The sequence below is a fragment of the Rattus norvegicus genome, chromosome 4, assembly GCF_036323735.1.
Source record: "Rattus norvegicus strain BN/NHsdMcwi chromosome 4, GRCr8, whole genome shotgun sequence".
Lineage (NCBI taxonomy): Eukaryota > Metazoa > Chordata > Mammalia > Rodentia > Muridae > Rattus > Rattus norvegicus.
The window spans coordinates 26891055-26909395 of NC_086022.1; the positions used below are offsets into that span (position 1 = coordinate 26891055).

Here is an 18341-nt window from a genome sequence, read left to right on the forward strand (position 1 = left end):
GGTGATAGCTATGGATCTATTTGATACTGGTGGTGGTGGTGGTGGTGGTGGTGGTGGTGGTGGTGGTGGTGGTGGTGGTGTGTGTGTGTGTTTCTTTGAGTGATTTGTTCATTTCCTCTTCAAAATCTTGTTGCAGCAGGATACCTGGGTTGGGCTATATTGCTCTGGCTCTTTTGTTCTTAAGTTGTCCTTTAACAATCTGGTTGTCGCTGGTGTTGGCTGGCTGTGAAAATGACACCAGCAAGACTACGCAGGAACACAGGGAGAGCTCTGCTGGCTGTGCCTCAGGCTGACCAGACTGGCTGTGTGGTAGTTCCTAATCTCTTTGTGAAACTGATCTCAGAAGAAATGTCTGTGCAGGATTATTTCCCTGCTTTGTCCTAAAGTCTCCTCAGTCCTTTCTTCTGTAGGATAACAGCTGGTTGAGGTGTGTTTTTTGTATGCAGTAGAATGGTGGATCCTGCTTTCATGTTCACTTTATTAGTCTTTTCATTATTGGGGAATCCAGTTCGTTGATATTGAGAGATATTAATGGTCAGTGATTGTAAATTTCTACTATTTTTGTGGTGGTGGTGCTAGTGTAGGTTGTGTGTGTGTGTGTGTGTGTGTGTGTGTGTGTTTCCCTTCAGATTTTGCTAGTGCAGGTTGTGTGTGTGTGTGTGTGTGTGTGTGTGTGTGTGTGTGTGTGTGTGTGTGTGTGTGTTTCCCTTCAGATTTTGCTGGGGTGAGATTATTGACTATTTTCATGGGTGTAATTAATCTCCTGGGGTTGATATTTTTCTAATACTTTCTGTAGATCTGGACTTGTGGGTAGATAGTGTTTAAATTTGTCTTTGTCCTGAAATATCTCGTTTTCTCCATCTATGGTAATGGAAAGTCTGGGCTGGAATCCATAGTCTCTTAGAGTCTGCAATGCATCCTTCAGCTTTTAGAATCTCCATCCAAAAGTCTGGTGTAATTCTAATAGGTCTGCCTCTATATGTGACTTGGCTGTCCCCCATTGCAGCTTTTAATATTTTTCTTTGTTATATATAGTTAGTGTTTTATTTTGTGGAATCAGGGGTATTTTCTGGTCTAAATTATTTGGTGTTCTGTAACGTTCCTATACCTTTATAGGCACATGCTTCTTAGAGTTATGGCAATTTCCTTATACAATTTTGTTTAAAATATTTTCTGATTTATTTTTTGAGATGGGTTTCTTATCCTTCTTCTATTTCTATTTTTCTTAGGTTTTGGTCTTTTAATAGTGTCCCAGATTTCCTGGATATTTTGTTTCAGAAGCTCTTTAGATTTAACATTTCTTTGATTGATATATTTTTGAATTTCCCCATTGTATGTTTTACACTTGAGATTCTCTCTTCTATCTCTTTTAATCTGTTGGTGATGCTTGTGTCTGTATTTCCTGTTTTCCATCTCCAGAATTCCCTCAGTTTGTGCTTTCTTTATTGTTTATATTTCCATTTTCAGGCCCTGAACAGTTCTGTTCATTTGCTTCACCTAATTAGTTTCTCTTGGCTTTCTGTTAGGGATTTGTTTCCTCTAATAGTTTGGATTTTGTTGGACTTTTTAAAAATTCATTTTCTTCACTTTTACATGCCCATCATTGCCCATCTCCCAACCCCCAACCTAGGTACAAGTCCCTCCTCCCATAACCTCCCCTTCTCCTCTGAGAGTCACCCCCTCCCAGGTGTCCCCCACCCTGGCACATCAAAACATGGCAGGGATAGGCACATTCTCTCCCCCTGAGGCCAGACAAGGCAGCAGTTAGGTAAACTTTTTGGAACTTAAAGGGATGTTTATTTTCTTTCCTTTTAAAGAACCTCTATCAGCTTCAGAAAATAGGTTTTGGGGTCATTTTCTTCTGTTATGATTGAGCTGAGTTGGAATGTCCAGGGCTCTGGTGGTGACATACTGCCCTGGCTGCGCTTACTTGTCTTGTTACAGCAGCCTATAGGAATGTAGGTTGGGGTAATTATAGGCTTAGGTGTCAATTTCTGAGGTTATATTTGTTGAATGGATACCTTCCCCCTTGGCCTCTGTTTCCTCACTGGTCCTCTGGCCTGAGTAGCCTGTGGTTCTGGTGACAGGAAAGTCCTCGGATGCAGGATGTTGGCAACCTACATGACTTTCTGAGGTTTTGGGTGCTGGTATTGCTTCTGGGATTCTGGGGTTCTGGGAACTGGCATGTCCTCTGGGGTTCTGGGTACCCATGTGGCCTCTGAGTTTCTGGGTGTTGGCATGGCCTCCAGTGGAGCCAGAGATATGGAGCCAAGGGTGTGGGGCACCATTGGGTCAGCTGGGTGGACTCTAAGGAGTGTGTGTTAGTGAGAAGTGGACAGAATATAATAGGTTGGGGGTGTGTTTAGTAGAGCAGGCCTCAGTAGCTTTTCAAAATACATTATTTAGAAGTAGCCATTGAAGTTTATTGATCCTTGTTTAAATCCAAGAACAGGAAGGGTGGACAGACATGCTAACTCTTGGTGTAAAAAAGCTAAAACCTTTTTACAAAACAGATGATGTTTATAGACCTAGAGAAGAAAATTACTGGAAGAATGACATATCACTGCTTTTCCTTCTCGTCTTCCCTTCTAGGTGTTGCTGGCACTAATATCATAATAGGAATAATTGCTGGCACCATTTTAGTGCTGGCCCTCATATTAGGAATAACAGCCTGGGGTTATAAGTAAGTCAAATATTTTAGTATTATTACTGTCAAAAATGTACCTTAAATTTTTATTAAGAGCTGGAGAGGTGGCTCAGTAAAAGTACCAAGGACCAAGTGCTCTTGGAGAGGGCTCAATTTCAATTCCTAGTACCAATGTTGAGTGGCTCATAAATATATTTACCTCCATTTCCAGGGTATCTGACACCATCAGCTAGCCTTCTTATGTATCTGTACTCAAATGCGCGCGCGCACACACACACACACACACACACACACACACACACACACACACGAGAGAGAGAGAGACAGAGAGACAGAGACAGAGAGACAGAGAGATGAAAAGAGACAGAGATAGGAAGGAAGGAAGATAGAGATTTAGAAGTGTTTACAGTGCAATTATAAAATAGTTTTTTATGCCATTACCTTTGTATTTGCACTGAAAATTAGTCTGGTCCAAGAGTCAGTGAGTACCCAGCCTTGGTGTGGTTAGACGTTGCAATACATTATCACATTTTAGATTTAGCACACCTCTTTTCCTATTCTGAAAGTACCAACTGTTGATTAAGGTCATTGCAGGGACACAGTTGTGAGTGAATGCTTCTTGTCTCTGGATATCACATTAACAGCAGAGCCCTTATGTCATTAACAGCCATTCGTACAGATATGTTTCTTCCTCCAAAGAATTCACTCTTGTGAGACTCACTTTTAAAATTCAGTTTCCTTCCTAAGCTTCAACACTCATCATAGATTTATTTTCTTTTAATTTTTAAAAGTTGAGAGTCATACTACATCTGAATATTTATTAGCCTTAGGCATTTGCTAAGTAAATGTTCTCAAACATTTCTATATTTACCTATTTAAAATTTGCCTTTTGAAGACTTAAAGTGCACATTCTAGTAACTAATGTTATGGTTTAAATGCAGTGTAAACATTTAATTCTTAGGTTAGTTTCCCATTACTGGGGAAATACCTGAGGAATCAGCTTAAGAAAGTAAAGGTTCCTTGTGGTAGGTTTTAGAGGCTCCTGCCTACTGTCATGTGACACATTGCCTTGAGTCAAGGCAGAGGACCACAGTGGAGATCATGTAATGGAGTAAAGCTGCTCACAAAAGAAAGAGCTCATGCTATAGTAATCCTTCTGTCCCTAAAACCTATTGAGCTATAGATCTAGAAGTGGATCAATCCATCGATGACGTCAGAACTTTCATAATCTTATTACCTTCTAAATCCCCTAATTTTAAGCAATGCTGCATAAGGACTATGCATTTAATACACGAGCTTTTGTGAATATTCAGATCCAAGATATAATGTTTCTCTTCAGCATTTCAACTTAAAATTGTATTTTGATGACTCGTAATGATGCAGTCAGTGTCCTAGCCCTGGGGTTTTCCATTTGAAAGACCCAACATTTAGAGGTTAACCTCATTTGATAGCATCGTCCCTTCTGGATCGAATTCAAATTGCTAAATTGGGAATTAAAACACCTTAGGTTTGGAGCCATAGAGATGACTCAGCAGTTAAAAATACATACTGTGCTTACAGAGTTTAGTTCCCAACACCCACATCAGGCAACTCAAAACCACTTGTATCTCCAGCTTTAGAGGAGTTGACAAGGTCTTCTGGCCTTTGAAGGCTCTTGGCCTCCCATGCACATACTGCATACACACACACATACAAACACATACACACACATGGACACACACACACACACACACATACACACACACACACACACAAATTGATTTTAAATTTAACATTTACTTTGTATTTTTTTTTTTTTGCAACAGTGAACTATCTCACAGGAAGAAGTATGACTCATTTACTGTGGTCCGAAACCAGTAGAATCAAAGGAGACACTGTGAAATGTTTACGCACCAAATATTTATAAAATTAAAACCCTGCAAGAGTTTTACTGAAAAGGAGAGTAATTATCTTATGGCTTGTATGCTGCCATCATTAAAATTTAGGAAGCCATTTATGGACGGCCTATCTTAACAGAACCAGACAGCATAAGAAAGTAGCATGGCTCTTGTACGAGGGATAGCCTGGAGAAGGAGCTCACAGCGGCAGACTAGGCTTTGCCCTGATTAAATTAGTACCTAGCCCTAAACCAGTTGCAACAGATTCCAAATGCATTTGAGCATCTTGTACTTCTTTCATTTGCAAAGTGTGATTTGGGTGCTTATAAACTCGGCTGTCGGAAAAGAAAGTTTTTCTTCATGCCACAAAAACTGAACTTTGTCTTGAGATGTTCTTTTTCAACTTCTCTGAGGTAGGATACACGTACTAATGCCTTTCACGAGCACTGATGTTTTGTTATAGCTCAATAATTTTACTTGGTTAGATTAAAAATTGTTCTAGCCTGTGTGAGCTTCTACTATTTACTGATATACGTGGGCATTTCATTTACGTAATCCTGGAAAATAGTATTGTTTAGAAAACTTGAAACCAAAACATACATGTTGCTAATGAAATTATCTTTGTCTGTAAAAATTTCCTGTTTCCTTCGGGGGAGTTACATTTTTTTCTTCTAGCATTTCTAAATTTATACGTTTTAAAAACCTATTAAGAAAAATGTCTCATTCATATTGTAGTATCCTTCTCAGAAATACTTTAATGTAAAATACAAATTTTAGAGTTTCTTAATTATTCAGAATATGTGTGTTTGGGTTTTGTTTCTTTTGTTTTTATGACAGGGTCTTACTTTGTAGTCTTGGCTAGCTTTGAACTCACTTTATAGACCAGACCGACGTTGAACTCACAGAGATCCATCTGTTTTTGTGTCCTAAGTGCTGGGATTAAAGGTGTGCACCACCACACCTAGCTCAGAATGTGTTTAGGAACAGAGTGGGAATGTAGAACTTTTAGTGGAGGAATTAAACTATGAAAATAATTTTTAAAATTCTGTTTGAAGTTTAAAAACTGAAAGAAAAAAAACCTGTGGCCTGGCAAAGCCATTTTCATTATAATTCTTTCTATAAAACATTCTCCCCTTTCTCCAAGTCTTAGAATAGGGAACAGGAAGCAAAGGGTACTCACTTGGAGCTCTGTGGCACAGGTCCCAGAATGAGATTTAAAAGTAAAATACATTTCATAGAAAGATGCCAGGCTCAAGTTTCCCAGGTCTGATAGCTGATAGGCTGGAGAAAAGATCCAATCGTCACTTTTATCCTCCGTGCTTCTTGTTAGCCTTACTTAACAGAATGGACTGGTGGGTGAAGGTGCCCATGTTGTGCTTATTGTCAAGGCTGGAACACCAAACCACTCAGTCACTTGACTTTCTAATATGCCCTCAAAGTATTAACGTTCAATTACATCAAGATAGAAAGCCAGCGACTTTTGAAAAAAAAAAAAAGATTACCAATATTACATTATCATGTGCTTCTGAACAAATTTTTGTTTGAGGTTAGTTTATTATGAATGTTATATAAGTTTATTTTAGTTCGTGGTCAAATCAAAACTTAAGATTAAACTGTGAGCAAATACACCCAGCATGAAGCTTGAATAAGATATTATTAATACCCATGACGGACCAGCTTCATTTTGATGCGTTTTTGTTGACCATACATGATGAATGAAGAGCTCTGGAGTGCTTGTATGTTCTCATACTTGAGCTTTTCAGAGTGAGCTGTGGTTGCTAGAGTTGGATGCTTATATTTCAATAGGATAAGGGTAGGACTTATTTCTATGAAATGTAGTGAATTTGTGGAAACGATTGGGTTATTTTTGCTATTTAAATTAGCATTCACTCATCTATATGTTAATCTATCATATATCTGATTCCATATAATCTATCCTACCTATATAGATATAAAAATATTTCATATTTATATGAAAGCCTATATTTAAGATAGAATTGACAAGGCTGAAGAGATAGCTTAGAAGTCATGACATAGCTCATCTTCCAGAGGGCCCATTTTCAATCTCAGTTATGGGGGGTCAGACACTCTCTTCTGGGTTCCATGAGCTCTGCATATTCATGCTGCACAGACACACATGCAGGCAAAACACCCACACTTATAAAGTAAAAATAGATAAATAAAAAAGTTAAAACAATAAGATTGGCCCTAGATCATTGTTAAGTGTTTGGTACAATGAAGCTGATATTGAGAAAATAGTTACTCTTTAATTATTACAACCTTGACTTGTGCTTTTAAAAAGCGGGGAACAAGGCTGGAGACGTGGCTCAGTGATAGAGTGCTTGCTGCTCTTGCAAAAGATCCAGGTTTGGTTCCAAGCACCTACATAACCATCTGTACCCCAGTTCTGGAGGATTAACTAATGTCTTTTGGCCTCCAAGAGCAGTAGGCGTACACGTAGTATACATACATACAGGGAAAGCACAAATACACATAAAATAAAAGCAAGTAAATCTTTAAGATTAATACACAATAAATTAAAATGGGTAGTTGTTTGGCAATATTGTACCTTTGATGTCATCTCTCCTTATGATAAAATGAAATTCTGTGTATGTTCCTCGTCTTAATCTTATGGTTCAAATTCCTCTAGGGAAGATGGTTCAGTGAATGCTGGGGGTTTTGTGTTTAATTCTCTGCTCATGTGCTTCTGTAGGTAACTAATGCTTTGTTTGTTTCCTTTCTTCTGTCTATGAACAGAAACTACCGAGAACAGAGGTATGTGATGACAGTGATCTGAATTTATGACTGAAATCTTTAACCCTTTGTGTCACTGTTGGAATTCATACATGCAGTTTCAAGTGGGTTTTTGTGTTTTATGTAATAAGGATCTTGACCCTTCATGATTTTGAGATAATAAACATTGTTATATTTAATAGCAATGTATATAGAGAGATAGATTTTTTCATCAGAAACGAACTTTTTTTTATGTTAAGTTGTCATGTTTGTTTTTATTGGTTTATTGGTTTTTCCTTCATGTTTATAATACCTGATTATCCAATACTGTCTGAGAGAATTTATTTTTGTTACTGTTGTCGTAGTAATAATTTTTAAACTTACAAGGTTTATCATTTTTTGCTATGAAGGAGATGTTTTGCACTTGTGAACCAGGTCTCTTTATGTAAGAAAGCATTCTTGTACGACTTGATAATCATAAAAGTAGCTCAAGAGGGAATTCTCATAGTTAGTATCTCTGAGCTTTTATGCCTCCTGTGCTGTATTATGAAGTCAAACCCATAGAACGTCAAACACCTATTTGGCATAACCTATTGTCTTCATTTAGCAAACAGTACAAAAAGAGGCAGAGCATTCATGATTTTTATAGCAATTGCTGGTTCTGTCTACATTGACATAGTGTTGAGATGGACACGTCACTTCTCACATTTCTAAAATTTTTAATTCTACTTACTGTTGGGACCAAAACCTAAACTATTACCTCGGAATCTGATAAACAACCCCACACCAGGTATTACCCATCACATACAATTTAGTTCTGGGTTCAGATTATTTGTGCAGATTCCTGCCTAAGTTTTTCTTTGTCCCGTCAAGTGCCAATGGCAGTTTAGGAATAGATAATGATTAATGTAGTGAGACCTTTTCAGACTCTCTCCATGATTGATGAAACACAATGATGTCATCGTTCTCAAAGTTAGAAAGCAACAAGGGGTGGATGTTAGATGGATGTTAGATCAAGAAGTTATGCCTTGAAGTATCTCTCTGGTTCTTATTTGGGGCCATATGCATTAATGGTTAGAGGGAAAATGGTTGGTTCAGCAGACACAGCATAGTTCAATAAAATCATCAGTCTTATAAAATTATCTGCAGACTTCAAATAAAGACCCATCCAGTTCCTAAGATAGCAGGGACTCAAGGCAAGAATTTCAATGTTATTTTTTACCTTTAAATCAGAATTGCCTTTGTGGTCCTATAGTGGGAACTCCTACTGATAAGAAATTAGTCATTGGTCTACTCTTGTGTGATATAGGAAAATCACTAACTTCTCTCAACTCGAAGGTCAGAGTTCTTTGTGATCCTTAAAGTACTGTGGTCAAGCAAGAGGACAGCTGTAGTCATCAGCCAGGTTGAGGTCCCTACACTTGTTTTGTCTGGTAAAACATGAAGTTTTGCTTTGGCATTTATGCCTCAAGCAATATTAAATATATGGCCATTTTCCAGATGACTATTAACATAGAATGGCTCAAAAATGCCAAATTGGGTATAATGTTCAGATGTTTGTAGAAGGCAAGCTTACAATTCTGTCAATGAATCAGATAACAAACTTCTTGAACAAAAACATAGTATACCCCACCACACACACATATAATAATACACACACACACGTGTATGTGTGTGTAATATATATGTGTGTAATATATATGTACACATATATATTACATATATAATACACACATATAATACACATGTATATATGTAATACACATATATGACACATACACACACATACACATGTATGTATAAATAGTCCTTCGGAGGTACATTGAAAGGCTGTGAATCATGGAATCATGGGGCCACAGTGAGCCTTAGACGTTGAGTCATTGGAAAGATGGCTACTTAGCTTATTCTTTAAAACCTCCAGGCAAGAAAACTTCTACCTTTTCTCCTGAGTCAATCTGACTGTTTCTCAAGGGAAAATTACATAGAGCACGACAGCTGTATGGTTTACCACAAGAACTGTGAAATTTAGTTGTCAGTCAGGTTTGCCAACACAAATAAGATAAGGAACATTGGCTCAACTTAAATTTATAAAACATCCACATTTGGTTGAAATCCTTCCTCTGGGTTTGAAATAACCACACGTCACTGTGATCATGGAGGAGCATGATAATTAGACCCCATCTCTCTGCCCTGTCGTTTCACTTTAAGCACAGTCTCTTCCCCAGAATCCTTTCTTCATCTCTCATCCATTTTATTTTCTGTTCGTGAACTCCCCACCTTTTCTCTTCCAAATCTTTTTGGTTTCTTTTTTTTTTTACATTCTTTATATTTCAGAGATATTCATCATCCGTCAACATGACTTGGCATACCTTACATGATATTTCTTGAAACAAGAGAGTAAACTCCTATAAGGGACAGTTCAGACACTAGCCAGGGCATGAAGAAATATCTCCTTCTCACTGAGATTATGACCTGGATAGCTTTTCTCACTGATTTCAATTTGAGTATACATTTGAATTAGTGGGACAAATATCACTTCTCAATAGATACTTTTAAAGAAAGTAAAATTTTTCTCATAATTTGACCAACCATTAATCTAAAGGCTTTGGGGTTAGTACAAGAAAATCTTTTTTGATGTTGAAATTTATAAGGCTTAGTACCAGCTGGTTTATCATTATAAACACGTTGTTCTCTGAAATAGAATAAAACCAGTCAGTAAGTTTAAGTGGTAGATGCAGGGAAGTAGTAATATTGCATAGTCTGCCTACTCAAAGTCATTAACTTATGGGTGTATTTCCTTGTATCAGCAAATAGAAATTCCTTTAAAAATGTTATTTAATGAGGCATATCAGTTCAACCTAGAGGTTGTACAGAGAAAAAACAGGCACCTTGTAATTATTATAGGAAAGGTTAACTTTTTTTTGAGGAGAAAGAATTCATTACAAAGCATCTTTTATTTTGTTAATTATTTATATAAACATGTATGTGTCTAAAATATTTGTATATGGTATAATAAATACACAGGAATTTTCCCATTTGAAAACTTAGCACTTGTCAGGCCCAATATTTATTTTCATGACCCAAGTTGGGAAACATAAAAGCACTAAGAATTTTGAGACAAAAGCCATAAAATTAGGTCAACAACTGGATAGGAAGCACAATTTCAGGAACTCCTGAGGTTGGCTTTCTGTGATTTTTCATAGCAAATGTTATTTTATGGATCACAAGAGCCTGGTATTCTCTCTCCTCACTAAAGCAAGAAGTTGTATTCTACTAAAATATAATGACTACTGTAGAAAGAATAAATGTTCAGACAGCAGGATATCCAAGGCCCTTTAAAGGCCGTGAGGAAATTGATCATCTGTTGCTGGCATTTACCAGAAGGGAAGTTACTTCCATTCCTTAAGGCAGCCACTAAGAGGCAATACCAGCATTCGAGGGACTTTTAGGGTGAAGTCACTTTTACAGTGTGGCCAGAATGGCAAAGGAAGAAGTATCCCAGGACTATATTAAACTGGGACGTTTCTAACTTAACATCCGATTCCATTATTTTGATGACACCTCTGTCAGTCAAGGTTGGGCTAGTTTTAGAGAACAGTGAAAATTTTTCCTTTAATTAATATATGGAGATCTAGAAAAAAAAAGTCACACAGTGAAACTAAAATATATGCTTTATTCATATCAACTGAGCAATATTTTCCAGACTTGTAATATATGCATATAAGTTACCCAAGTTATGCAAACGATCTAGGATAGGATGTTTAGTCAGAAGCAACTAAGCATTTTAACATTTCAACTCCTTAGGAATCAAAATAATCAAGGGAATGTCTGAAAAGGGGTTTTGAGGTTTAAGACTTAGTATCTGCAGACAGTCAGGGTAACTAACAGAGATTGAATGGGAAAGGGACTTAGGGACTTAGGAACTGTCGTTGGAGACTTAGTGGCATGCATCGGTCAGAAATCCTTAGTTTGTTCCTAGCTTTCGACACCTCCATCTATAGCATGAGCGAAAGTGGTCAAGATTTGGAGACACTTGGCTCTTTGAGGCCGTGCATTAAGTGATTTGATTGGCTGTGATTCAATTGTCTGGGGGACATTGAATATGTCTTTCCAGTTCCTATAGGAAATGTAGTGAGACTTCTTGACTCATTTAGAATGAGACAAGTGGCTTAAATTTCTGCAGCACAGGTTAACCAGATGGCCCTGTCTTTCCCTCCTGCTATGGTGGAGATTGTCCACTGTGGCCACCATCTGTCAGAGATGCTTTTCCATAGTCCTCCAAGGAGCTCAGCTACTTTTTAACCCTTTCTTCCTCTAATACATTCCTTCACACATTCTGCTGTCTGGTATAAAGTTATAGTTTTGATTCAAATTTGACTCATTTAAACTCCCTTTAAATAACGAAGCTACAAACTGAACACCAAATTCTAATTAAATTTGATTTGGATTTAATTATAGAATGCCAGTAAGCCACAGAAACCGAATTAAGGTTATAGCCATCAAGCATTTCAAGTGATGAAGAATTTATTCATCACATTTAGGGAACAAAAAAAACGTGTTTTATTTGAGCAAGGAATGTGGAAACACATCTTCAACATCATTTTAAAAGACAGAAGCTGTTATAGATTAACATCTCCAGGTAGAATGAGGTCGTGTTGAAAATAACTCATCTTTCCATATTTCTCCTGGGGGGAAAAAAAGGCTTTGTTCACCCAACCTACAAAGTCTCCATGATTACATTTCTGATCTCCACAGCCGGAATGAGTTGAACTTGTCGTGTTTATTAATGACCTCATGTGTTATAGATTTGATCATGTAGACCATTATCCCTCCCTCCTTCCCTCCCTCCCCTTTTCTTGAAATAATATTTGTATATGTCTGTGTTCATGTGTGTGTCCTGTTTTCTGACTTTGAAATGTTTATTATGCCTTAGACAGTTACCCCAGGGAGATTATGTAAAAAAGCCTGGAGATGGCGACTCTTTTTATAGCGACTTTCCTCCTGGAGGCAGCGCAGACTCAGCATCTAGTTCTAAGAAGAGGTCTGCTTTTCTGTCGCATTTTCAGATTTCCACCTGCTCCATCACACATTATTCCATTAGTCAGAACATTTCATTATTTTGCAGCAGGTTTGACTACTTCTTCCTTCTTTCTTGAATGTTAAAATAGTATCCCTTGTTCTTTGATTACCCTACTTCAAAATGTCATATGCTCAGGACCAGATCATACCAAAAAAAAAAAAAAAAAAAAAAGAAAAAGAAAAAGAAAAAAAGAAAAAAAGAAAAAAAAGAAAAAAAGAAAAATCAGGCCACAGGATTGAAACGAAGTAAAAACGACTCTAAATCCACGGAGAAACCCCAGGGTTTTTCCCCCCGTCATGTTGCACATGGCTCAAGAAATGAACATGGCATTGAAAATATTTTTACACGGTGAGCTTTATGTCATGCTTGGTCGTCAAAGAAAAAGGGTGCTGTCACGCTTCAATAAAGGCAATTAAGATAAATTGGTAATATAAGTGCTGTATCGAATAGTGTTTAATTTTGTAATTTCAAAGCTAAGCTTGCTGTGAAAAACGATTGCTTCTTTGTGAATCATCTACTTTAATATTATGATTTTCCTGCAATGTTGACTTTATAACTTTCATCTTAGTTGAAAAATTAAGGACGACTTATAGTTGCCCGAGTCTTATGATTGTGTAAGTGGGATTACTATATTATTTATGTCTCAAACTCTAATGATATTTTCTTGTTCTAGCATCTTAAGATGTCTGACACCTTTTAAAAGTCTGCATGCTGTCTAATCAGTTGACAGTAAATGATTAGGAAAAACTAAATCGGAGGTTTCACGGGGTGGGACCTGCCTTCGCATTAAAGGGAACTAAAATATTCTTATAGAAAAAGAATGTGAAGTTTCCATTGAGGTGTAAAGGCTGGAGAAAAACTTTCAGATGATTCGCTCAACTCTGGGCACATTGAAGGAACTAGTTTATTGAAAGGCAGCACGGTCTCTTCTGATAGTCTCCGTAGAGTCTATAAAGCAGTGTCTCCCTGGTACTCAGTCTTTGTAGACTCTGAATATGAAGGGTGAATCACTAAGAACTTTCTTACGTACATTTCCTTAGACAACTAAACTCAAAGCAAACGTAGTGCTGCCTTTGAGTCTGGAAATGTATCCTATAGCATACGCTTTATAGAGTATAAAAACTACTCTTTCGATTTGTTAGTAAGGACTTGTTGGCTAAGAAGATGACAGAATATCTACAAGCACTCTCTAATATAAGTATTTTTCTTGGTCAAGTACAGATTTTTAAATTGAATAAAAGGAAGAAGTGAAGGAATCAGTGGGTTCCAAGGACACTCATTGGCCATTTGTACCAAATACGAATTACTTTGTAATTAGAAAATTAGGTTGAAAAAGTTCCAACACGGGAAGGTAGATATGTTAGCTGTGCCAAGTTCTGTCTGCTTGTGGTCAGAACAGCCCTTTTCCGGTTGCTGTTATTAGTAAGTAACCAGAATGTTTCTCGGGAACGTGGCTTAAGCCTCATGTTATGCTCCACAGTTCCTAAAGGAGATTTAAGATGCACTGTGGTGATCCCCAGAGTTTGGAAAATATTACTATAGGTTCTGATGTATAGTCTGTCAAAAGCATGTCAAAGTAGTAGGCTTCAGGCTATGCTTGTCACAATTCTTTTTCCTTATGGTGTAAGGTAGGTGTGTTGACTTCATTCTTACAGTTAGCCTGTTTAATAATGGTAGGATAGACATAGCAGAAGGGCTCAATGGTGCATGGGCTTTGTGAGAGATGTCTCCGCGATAAATATCTGATTCATTTCAGTTACCAGACAGTTATGTTCATCGGGAGCATATTCGTTTAAAAAAATACCATCTCTCAGATAATAATTTTGTTAATTCAAGCAGTATATTACTTTAATAAAGTCAACGAGGTTCAGTTGAGCAAATTTCATGTAATCTCTTAAAAGTCCATGCTCTCATGATATTTGAATGGAAATCATTGCTTTACAATTAAGAAACATCTATGGTGGTACCCCATTATAACCCTGCCACTGGGGTTATGTAAGTGTAATACTCGCAGAATTCGCTCTGCGGTTGCTGTGTTCTGGAGAGTGTAAATTGGCTTGCAGCTTATCCGGATACTTTCTCATTTATGACTATTGTAATGGGGTTCCATTGTATTTGACTTTTCTTAAATTGAATGTCGTGTAACTCTGCCTTCTTCATGAAGACCCTCATGTTTTCCTCATTCTTTCATTTCAGATTTATTTATTTTTTATTTATTTTAATGTACAGTAATGCTCAGAAGTTTTGCTTAGTGCTTCCAGAACATTTATCTGATGTATTTTTTGAACAATATGTAAACACTTCTAATTTCAGGTCAAATGGACTCTCTCATTCTTGGAGTGAAAGGATTCCAGACACAAAACATATTTCAGACATCTGTGAAAATGGGAGACCCCGAAGTAATTCCTGGCAAGGTAGTGAACAGAGTTCAAAATCTAAGACCTGTATTTTGGGGACCTATAAAAAAGTATTCTTTCCCATAAGCAGTTCAGCTCTCCTCCCAGCAAAGAGTTAGCACGAGGGAGCAGCTGTTCGCTTTTGTTTTTCTTTGACGTTTCCTTGATGGGAAAAAGTAGACAGGAAGCATGAGAGGCCCACATTCTGAGGCAAATGCTGGTTACAAACTACACCCTCTCCAAATACCATACGGTAAGGCATAAAACACCTATTGTATATGAATATTTAGCTGTAAATGCTTTTTTTTTCTTTCTGTCAGGTAACGTGGGAGGCAACAAAAAGAAGATCAGAGGGAAAAGATTCAGACCTCGCTCTAATTCAACTGAGTAAGTTGTACCTTTTAATGGGAAAGGCGTTTGAAGGGTCTGTGTGTTTAGTGTGGACTGTTAACTAGTCAGAGAGTCAAAGCATTGCCTACCATGCCTCTGGACTTGGTTTTGTCTTTTTATTTCTCTTTACCCTATAAAAATTAACCTTGGCTTTTCTCTTTTACATAGGCGTCTCCGCAACTGTGCCCGTACCAATATTCACTGATAGTGGGGTCTCACCCTTGCTGCGGGCTTTCCCTCCAGTCACCTGCCATTGTGGTGTATTTTTTTTTTGTTTGTTTATTTGTTTGTTTGTTTTATTTTTGGTTTCCTTTGAAAGGAATTATTATAGCTTTCCTTTCTTCTCATCACTGGGGCCCAGCCATCTCAAAGGGTCACCCTTCCTATTCCCCGGAAGCATTACGGAGACCCCTCACCGTATTAGAACTTGCCAGTGCTCACAGTCTGAAGCCACCACTCTGAGGTCTCCATGGCTGCTCTCTAAGCATTCTCTCAGACTAATGGAACGAGCTTCCCTTCTAAGTTGTCCTCCTGAGGACATATGAAAGGCCATCTACCTAAACTTGCTCTCCATCTGAATCATTTTCAGGTGTTAAATGATAGCCACATTTTTAAGGGGCTGGCGGGGGGGGGGGTGGTGGTGAAAGTAACACTTAAAGTCCTTTATAATGAAATAAGCATGATGCCGTTTTTTGGTGTTGTTTCTTTCTTCACTTAAGAAAGTGCAAGCAAAACAGAATCCACAAACCCTTATCCCCCTCCATAGGGTGAAGCTCACCCTTAGTTTTCTGTCCACTGACCTCGCCCCCTACGAGTGATTACCCCTGCTGTTTCCAAGGCACCTAGAATTTTCTGTTCATGTCTCACTCTAGTGGTAGTTAATATTCTCAGGATCTCTGTATTACTTAAGAAAATCTAATAGCAGGTGTTTGTTAACTGTTTCCTAGACACTCATGTTAGCTTTCCCATCATATGCCCTGCCCTTTTCAGTCTAGGAATAATAACATTACCCTGACATGTGGACCTTCCACCTGAATGGTAATGTCTTGTAAGTGGCTTATCAACATTTATTAGAGGATACTTTTACCTTAGAAATAATAGCAATTTCAAGTGATACCATTGCATGGTCCAGAATGGCATTTTAGAACTCCATCACAAATAACTAATCTACTTAGAGTTTATCTAATGCATTCCCAAGGCGCTTGAGTGCTTTAGGGCTCACTGCAGATAAACTCTTCCTGGAATGTTGTTTGGTTTGGTTTGCATGAAGCCACGTGGTAAGAGGGCTCCTTAGCTCATCCCAATCGCAGATCGCAGATGCAACTGTAAGGTGTTCTATGCAGCCTCCTTTGTGTACGTCCAGGGTTCTAACAGTATTTCTATAGACAGATTTTGACAACTCTAAGTTTCAAAGAAAAGTTCAGCATTGTATTAAAGCTGTGAGTTCAAGACCCAGAGAACATTTGGTATCCAACAATATTCATATGTTTTCTAGGGCAGTCATTTTTTTTTAAATACATAGAACTCCACTCATCTCATGACAAAATTATAGTATTACAGGTTCCACTCAAGAAATCTTGCCTGGGATATAATTAAAGTTCTGATACTTAGTGTGAAAGTGTAATAGAAGTTTCTCATGAGGAAGAAAGTTGCCTCATTTTTCAGAATTTTCTGAATTTGACTGCATGACTCATATTAATTAATTGGAGCCAAGTTTATGAAGCTTTCTTATATGGGAACTGTCTATACAGCCACACACAGGCGCGCGCGCGCGCGCGCACACACACACACACACACACACACACACACACACATACACACCACAGACAGAGAGAGGAAAGATATGGCGTTCTGATGCACCACATACCAAGACTTATCTTAGCAACCTTTATACTTTGCACATGTGAGACATACAACTTGGTTATCATAGAACACTATCATTTATGTGAGCGTACTAGGAGCAGAACCACCGTCACCACAGGAAGCATATCCTTTTTCTTTTCCATAATAAGGACTGTTTCAGATCTGTTATTTCATCATCCCCTTCAGTACCACATCATCCAAAAGGATGATGAAAAATGGGGCCTGAATTAAAACACGCACCCCAAACGCATGCTCCGTAAACTTATAAATAAAACACTAAATGTCCCCACGGTTACACTGCTTTCCCACTCAAAGATTTCTCGTCTTCCATGTCGTTGTGCATGATATAAATTTTTTTTGGCTTAGTCTTTGTATTATATATTGTGTTTTTACAGGAGGGAGCCCCAAGCACCTGAGCCTGGGCACTCCCTCGCCCAGACATCCCCAGGCATAAGCCCAGGGGGCTCTGACAGCCCCCAGACAGGGAGTCTGGATCACAGGTCAGTCTCCACCTGCCCCCTCTTGCTGGGCTGCCACTTAATCCTTCCAAGTCCCTTCCTTGGCTGAGAGCAGGGTCATTTGATCTTTGACTGAGCCCCCATAATCTGCTCAGTGGTACTCCTGGCCCAGTCAGCACCAGCTGATTTTCGTCTGGCTTTCCATCCTGGAGAACACGAAGAGGTTCTCCTAGCCTGTCCAATGCATTTTTTTTTCTTTTTGCATGTTGCACTAACGAGCCACGCTAAATCAAGCCACGTAGGCAGGTTGACTGTAGTCTTATAAAGGCCCATCCTTCTAGCTACCATGGCAGGACCCCCCAGAGCTCTCTGTAGCACAGGCCTGAAGCAGAGGTAACAGTCGGTCAAGTGTAAGTCAGCTTAGGTGTTCAGAACTTCCATGGATCATAACACTTGTCCTTTGAGTTCTGAAGATTGTCAGTGAAAGGAACAAAGGTTTCCCCCAGGAAGCTGCTTCCTGCCTGTGGGAAACTGACTTTGCTGTGTGGCAGTGTTTTTTCACCTGATGATGTCTGCATGAGCTTTCCTAGAGCTATTCCGAGGCCGTTCACTTTAGCATCTATGGCACTTGCTCTTTTGACTTTCTGCTCCGAGTCTCAGTGGAAATGTTCATGCAAGTTTTAATTGGCTGCCTCTGTGGAAAGTGCAAGCTGGCAATGGCTGTGCCAAAGGTGAAACGAACGTGAGCTCCTCCCAAATCCAGAGACACGCTGTCGCAAAAATGGTCTTATAAGCCTGAAAATCAACAGAACCCTTCTTTCAGGGTGGAATCTTTTTGTCGTCGTTGTTTTGTTTTGTTTTGTTTTTATAGAGTATCTTCTTGATGGCTAAAAATAA

General features: G+C 38.4%; 1 protein-coding gene across 18 annotated transcripts in view; it reads left to right on the top strand.

Moving 5' to 3' along the window:
* The window catches only part of Adam22 (ADAM metallopeptidase domain 22), a 254860-nt gene that overhangs the window by 220071 nt on the left and 16448 nt on the right, over positions 1 to 18341 (top strand). For 3 of the 18 annotated variants that reach the window (XM_039108561.1, XM_039108564.1, XM_063286646.1), the window contains 6 exons: positions 2593 to 2683; positions 7282 to 7299; positions 12191 to 12385; positions 14651 to 14751; positions 15054 to 15120; positions 17382 to 17486. In XM_039108561.1, coding sequence (XP_038964489.1) covers positions 2593 to 2683; positions 7282 to 7299; positions 12191 to 12385; positions 14651 to 14751; positions 15054 to 15120; positions 17382 to 17486 — 577 coding nt within the window. Of the gene's footprint in view, positions 1 to 2592; positions 2684 to 7281; positions 7300 to 12190; positions 12386 to 14650; positions 14752 to 15053; positions 15121 to 15291; positions 16172 to 17381; positions 17487 to 18341 lie in introns of all 18 variants that reach the window. The other 15 variants (XM_063286647.1, XM_039108569.2, XM_063286645.1 and 12 more) reach the window with 8 other exon arrangements.